The following is a 7,115-nucleotide window of genomic DNA, read 5'->3' on the forward strand; positions in this document are numbered from 1 at the left end:
ATAAGCTCGTAATTTAGACATCGTACACACAATTTTAAACAAGATTCTTATTGTAATTATAATTTGACTGATACCAAGTTGGTATGAATTTACCTTGTGTCATTAAAAAAAAATATATAATAATTTTTGAAATATATATTTTTTAAATTATTTTTTAATTTAATATTTTTTAATATTGTTTTGTATGTACGTGACAGAGGTCGGGGGCGGCGCCCCTACGCCGCCCTCATGGGCCGGACCGCAACTTTCCATGTACCTATTCCAGAGCATAATTCATGGGCAACAAGGTGGGAGTGAAAAAGTGTTTAATATCAACATTTTCACGCCAGCAAACTTCTTGCTACGGTACCTTCGCAGTAGTGAGAGACTCACTGGAACGATTAAGTACAAAGACAATGAATCAGTGAACGAATGAATCAGCTGAACGAATCTTAAAGTGTACATTGAATCAAAAACTTTGCGTCCAGAAGGGATCGAAATGCCCATCACTAATTCCACAGCCCACGAAAAAAAAAAGTTTTCCCACCACCGCGCACAAGGAAATATATATCCAAACCACTTGTATAGTAGACTCATCTATTGCACTATTTCAACTTTTTACAATTTTTCTTTACTGTACATTTTCTGGGTATCGTGTTTTATGTGTGCACTGTTTGGAGGAGCCTGTGACCTAAAGCCGGCGGGTACGGACACCATTGATTCTGTTTTGGCGATAGTGGCCGTCGATGGGAGTTAATTCCCTTGGAAAGTGCTGTTTGACGCCTCCGGTGTAAACGTCACACACTGCCACGTCCAACGATCCAAGCACAGAGCTTGAGGACTAACACAGGCGTTTTGTCCAAGCAAAGCACTATTGTGTAGTCCAAAACGATAGCTGAGGAATTACTGGGTAGTGCCTCGCCCATTCGCTAGAACTCAGAAAAAATATTGTTTCTCCGAACGAAGGGGAAAAATACAAAAGAGCATTGTACACAATTTAAACCAATCAAGTTGTGTATCAACAAAGATAATTCCGGTGGTTTTTGAGTTGAGTGAGTATGCAGATATCACTGTAAAAATCCAATCGAAAGTAAGGAGACATACGTTACTACGGGTGTGAAATTTGTCCTTATCCAAAGGGACATGGACGCTCACATTGCCTTTAAATCGCGGGGGGCCGTAAGGCCCAGTGAAGGTGCACCTGCGCGCATGATCTGTTATGCTAACTATGTATACGTAAGGAACCAAAATGTCGTATTGAACCCCATATCAAAAGATGTTGCGAATAGCCAAAGAATTTGACGGAGTTTTGAATTTGCCGGCCTGCGGAAATACTGCAGTTGACTCCGCCTTCGTGGGCGTGCTTGGCGATCACTGCGGGACGGTCACGAGATGGACGCGCCGCACCTATGTATACATTCACCTAAACCGTATCTTTTTTCTTTCACTTTTTCAAAGTCCGAATTCCACGTTTTGATGCGAGTATTTTACCTGGAAAGCGTTGCGAGTCGACTGGGCAGTGATGGACAATCGAGAAAACCTGACAAGGAGGCGACAGTCGAAAAAATCGGAGGAAAAACACACGGGAAGCGATGCATTGCCCGCTGGCTGTAGTAATGTCGAAGCCTGCCGAAGTGGCCGATGTTTCTGTTCCCAAAAGATGAAGGTGAGCTTGGCGTGTCATGTTTTGTAGATTCCGGAATGTTTCATGACAAATAAAGGGCCACCGGTCAGATTCGAGAGAGAGAGAGAAGAGAGAGAGAGAGAGAGAGAAAGAGAGACTGAGAGAGTTCACAGGTTGAATGTTTAACTAATCTCCGTTAGCTCCGAGCTAGCACCAGATGCTAACATCAACCCTGTAACTCTCTCAGTCTCTCTTTCTCTCTCTCTCGAATCGACCAGTGGCCTTTATTTGTCATGAACAATCAACGAATCTACAAAACAATGACACCAGCCAAGCTCACCTTCATCTTTTGGGAACAGAAACATCGCCACTTCGGCAGACTTGACATTACTACAGCCAGCGGCAATGCATCGCTTCCCGTGTGTTTTTCCTCCGATTTTCTTCACTGTCGCCTCCATTGTCAGGTTTCTCGATTGGCAATCACTTCCAGTCGACTCCGCAACACTTTCCAGTAAAATACTCGCTCAAAAACGTTGAGAAATTCGACTTTGAAAAAGTGAAAAAATGAACGGTGGTGAATGTAAATAGTGCGGCGGCGTCCATCTCGTGACGTCCCGCAGTAGATCGCAAGCCACGCCCACGAAGGCGGAGGTCAACTGCAGATTTCCAGGCGGCAAATTCAAAACTCGTCAAATTCATTGCTATTCCAACATCTTTTGATATGGGTTCAATAGACAATTTTGGTCATTACTATACATATTAGCATAACAGATCATGCACAGGTGCACACTTCACTGGGCCTTTAATAATAATGAAGCCATTTGCAATTAGAGGCTTCTATGGACCAGGGTTCAGCTGTGAGTCTACAATGAGCGGCAGTAGCTCAGTCTGTAGGGACTTGGTTTGAGAACAGAAGGGTTGCCGGTTCAGGTCCCAATTGGACCAACAACAAAAAAAACAGATGGTAGACTGGTAGCTTGAGAGGTGTCCTTGAGCAAGACACTGAACCACCATCTGTTCCCTGGCGCCTGATACAACCGGCAGCCACTTCTTCAATCTGAATTCCTATGCATGTCTGTATTGGTACTTTGTGTATTCAACAAACTCTTCATTTTGCCCTTGTGGATGAATAAAGGGTCATCTTAATTACAAGAACAAAATCACTCAGTAAATCCTCAAACCTCTCCTATTTCCTTTTGAAGGCACTATAATGCACAGGAGAGTGGGGTACATATTGGTACTGAGGTGGAGGAGTGATTGGATATTGGAAAATATGTTTTTGACCAGAGAAAGAGAGGACGTAAAGCCATTGTTCTTTGTATGCTTGATTTACGAAACCTCCGAAAAAACAAACTGGTTTCAAACACCATTCAGAATGATTACAAAAATGAAGATAAAAAACAAGCAGATACTGAACAAAACAGAACCAGTTGCTTTGGTGGAACAGATTACAAGAACTAAAAACGACTTCATCAGCTTTATACCTATAGGACACAACATCTCCATACAACCTTATACCATTATATAATGCATTAAGACCAAACTCCTTAACCAGATGGTCCAGAACCTCTCAAAAACTTAAACCCTGAAAAATGTAATGATAATCTTACATACAGTACCACATTCAGGAGCTGCAGGTGTCTCCATAAGAATCAGAAAATATGTTCAACAATATGTCATTGTTAAATCATCTCTCATAGTGTGCCCACCAATGAATTAACAATTGTGTAGAGCAAATAATCTTTTTAGAAATAAAAGTTGTTTAATTTATTCCAATATCGTGTTCTAAAAGAACATAACAAGATGCCATCTTATTCCCAGAAGTTCTCACGGTTTGTGTTGTTTGGTTTCATTCAGTCTTTTTGTATTTGCAGTGGCTTTGTGTAGAAATGCTCGATAGGTATTTTAATTTACGTAAAATAATATGCAATTCCACAATTACGACACACACTCATTACTGAGGAGTGCAACCTTTTGTGTCTGACTAACTCCTGGTGTCACTGTGCAGGAGCCTGGCGGAGGGAGTGAAGGATAAAGCCAACAACACCAAACAGGCTCTGGATGTGTCTGAGAAGGCCATAGAGAAGGCCCGAGCCACCATGAAGGAGGCCAGCAGCAACCTGAACCGCACCAGGAACGCTACAGCTGAGGTACAGGAGCCTCACAAGGCCTGTGGAGCTCTTCATTCTCCCACATCTCTCCATCTCCCCCTTCATTCTTTGTCTTGTCATCCCTCTGCAGGTGGATGAGAGGCTGACGCGGCTGGAGGATAAGCAGATGGATGTGATGATGCGCCTCAACAACCTCTCCATGGAAGTGGAGGCTCTGAGGAACAAGACGGAGCAGAACAGGCTGGTGGCAAAGAGAGCTAAAGAGCTGGCTAAGAACGCCACGCATCAAGCCTCCTCCCTGGAGAGGGTCAGTTGTTTTGTGCTTTTCTTTTGGAATTTATTTTAAGGAATCTGAACCAAACTAAATATCTATGCAGCACCAACATCTCTTATTCAGATGAATATTTACACAGTTTGAATATTGCACAAGCCCATATTGTTATTTTGGTTGAATTCTGATTAATTATGCAGCCCTGATGTCCTTACTGTCTGCAGAGCCTGAACGACACAGAGCAGCGGTACCAGGAGCTGCAGATGAAGGTGGACTCTCTTGGAGATGTTGGAGGTCTGAACAACGTCAACCAGAAGGCCAAGGAAATAAAGAAGGAGGCAGAAGACCTGCTAAACAAAGCCACCAAGGGGATAGAGCAACTCAGGAGTGAGTACAGGAAGCTAAACATGCCCGCACAGGAAGTAGGCAAAGGCCATTGTTTACAGTGATTTGTCCTATGAGGAATCCCCTCGTATTAAGGTGGTGTAATGAAATATCTACTCTTAATGATTTGTTGAGAGTATACAGTTATATGTTGCAGGTTTTGATGAGTTTATAGATTAAATAATGTCTGGAGGTAAGTGAAAATAAATCATTTTATTTGAATAAAAAGGGTAAATTCCCTCAGTCTAACCTAGGATACCAAAATAAAAATAGATAAATAAAAAGATCTTCATTTGTTTAGAACCTTCCGATAACAGAGGTACATAGTGCTTATAATACCTGAGAGCAAAGCAATAAAAGACATAGAGAATAGAGTGCCACATCGAATCATAAATCTATCGATTAGATTTATGATTAGAAGATTATAAAAGTAGGGTAGACATGTGGAGATTATCCGGCTGAACAAAACGTGATCCGTCTCTTAAATGTGTCTCAACCACAGACCTTATTTCGAGCTATTTTCCAAAATCCAATTTAGAAATTGCATTGGTTTTTGACGAAGGAACCGGAAGAAGTTTACTTCCGGGTTTTAGGACGCGTCACTGTGGCACTCTATGGAGACAGAGTGTCTGGAGGCAAAGCAAGTATTCCGAATCAGAATTCCTTTATTCATCCAACATAGTGAAAATGTACATTTTTACAGCACAAGTGAAGATCGAGACAACAACTAAAACACTATTAATATAAAATAATAACAGGGTAAATTACCAGTGGCCGGCAGGGAATTTCACAGAGTTGTCCTACCAGACTGAATCCACCTCTCAATGCCATCATTACGACGCCTCCACTACAACAAGCATCAATCTTATTCAAAAACGCAGTATAACAGGGCAATGTATCAAATACAAACCATTCAAATCAATCGTTAAGACACTGGGGGCCAGCGCATGCTTAACTGAGCTGACATGATGCTGACATGATCTCTCCTTATGATTTGGATAAAGGTTTATCATTCAATGTTTATCAGTGAATTGTTTTTGGAGACCGGTTAAAGAAAAAGACAAAGCCTACCCAAAAATAAACACATTTTATTGGCTTGTTTCTGGGATAGCAAGATAAATGTTACTATATACCATACTGGTACATCAAAAGGAAAACTGCCTGATTCTTTTTGGTAATATTGTCTTCGACAGGGTTGTGTGTGAGACTGTTTCGGCTTGATTGATATTGTTATAGGGAAGCAGCACAGACCTGCATGGAGGCTGTAATTAACCGTTGATGGTTTTCCACCTGTCTGTCTCTGCAGAACTGGAGAAAAAGTTCAAGAGTAACGAGCAGCGGATGCAGAGGCAGCGCACGGAGCTGGACGAGCTGAAAGAAAACGCCACAGTGGTGCGAGACGAGATCCGGGTCCAGGTGCAGAAGTACAGTAACTGTGCGTGAGGATGTTACACTCACCGACCTGCTGCTGTAGCGCAGAGCAGACCTCTGACTGATGCTGTGACTTGGACACACAACCATGAAAATAAAACGCTGCTCTGGTACCTCCATTCCTTTACTACTATATCAAGTTTTACACATTACCTGTCAAGTGTTATATATCACAGAATGCCTTCACCTGTCTACATACTGTACCACTAACTGACTAAATATCAACCCTGTAATGTATGCGATGTCTTTAAGCTATTATCACAACAGGTGGATGACCTGTGGAGAGTATGATAATTGATTCCATGAGTAATAAACAGAAGAAATATATCAGAATTTTGTTATTTTGACCAAAAGTGCTTTCTATGTTTTTGCTGTAATTTGACCTCATTTGTATGGTATTTACAATATGACATTCCTATAAAGAAATACGCGGAAAAGTACGATTTAAAAAAAATGAAATATGTTTATTTTTATTACAAAGGAAACTCTTGATTAAATGCAAACATAAATGTTCTTATGAGCAAAATTCATTATGAGGTATGATGATGGAGACAAATAAATTTGATACCGTTTATGCAAATGCATTTTATCATGTGTCCTGTTTGTGTCAGAACGCAATCATTCCAATAACAAGTTTAACACATTTGTAATAGCAGAAATGTAATTGTATTTCATTGCCACTAGAGGGTGCTATATACTCGGCGAGGCAGTGAGTTCTCCCTGTCTCTTTCCCTAATTTCAGACTTTTTTATTATGATCTATTATGCTTTGTGGGGTTCCCTTTCCTGTAGTGTGGCATATAGGTTTGTCTGCATGTAAATGATCTCCAAAGGCTAAAATCCCCAAAGTTGGAATTTGAAGTTGGCCAACTATCACTGTTGGCACAGTTGGCCTGTTTCATAATTGTAAGTGTTTTGTCAGTGTAATTGAAATGATTATTAGCTAAGTTAGCTACCTATCTTACAGCAGATCTGCAATAATATGGTAAGGAATCATGAAATCACATTGTTAAAAATAGGACAAAAATAAATGACACTTTCGGTACATTTACAGTGGCAGTGACAGTTGGCCAACTCCATAATCCCTGAACGTCAACAAGCACTCCAGTCCCAGATGTGTGCACCACATGTTGGTGTCCCCGTGTCCGTTGGGGTTTGAGCTTTTGTTGGTGCAGCGCTTTTAGTAAACACTGCACATGTTTCAAGTTGGGCCGTTGAAGCACATTAGCACCTGCGGGCCACCATAGGTTAGGGACATATTCAAGTACCTGTTTTCTTTTAACCAGTATGTAAGTTAATGGTCTCACATGATTTCC

The 7,115-nt window shown here is 41.2% G+C and overlaps 1 protein-coding gene across 1 annotated transcript in view; it reads left to right on the top strand.

Moving 5' to 3' along the window:
- Window positions 1-6,384, top strand: part of LOC104963818 (laminin subunit beta-2-like) — a gene marked incomplete at its 5' end in the record, with an annotated part of 8,563 nt that extends 2,179 nt beyond the window's left edge. The window contains 4 exons of the mRNA XM_010792456.1: window positions 3,612-3,753; window positions 3,845-4,021; window positions 4,210-4,372; window positions 5,676-6,384. Coding sequence (XP_010790758.1) covers window positions 3,612-3,753; window positions 3,845-4,021; window positions 4,210-4,372; window positions 5,676-5,812 — 619 coding nt within the window. The remainder of the gene's footprint in view (window positions 1-3,611; window positions 3,754-3,844; window positions 4,022-4,209; window positions 4,373-5,675) is intronic.
- Between the last annotated feature and the right edge of the window lie 731 nt (window positions 6,385-7,115).

The sequence above is a fragment of the Notothenia coriiceps genome, unplaced genomic scaffold, assembly GCF_000735185.1.
Source record: "Notothenia coriiceps isolate Sejong01 unplaced genomic scaffold, NC01 NC01_scaffold00036466, whole genome shotgun sequence".
Taxonomy (NCBI): Eukaryota; Metazoa; Chordata; class Actinopteri; order Perciformes; family Nototheniidae; genus Notothenia; species Notothenia coriiceps.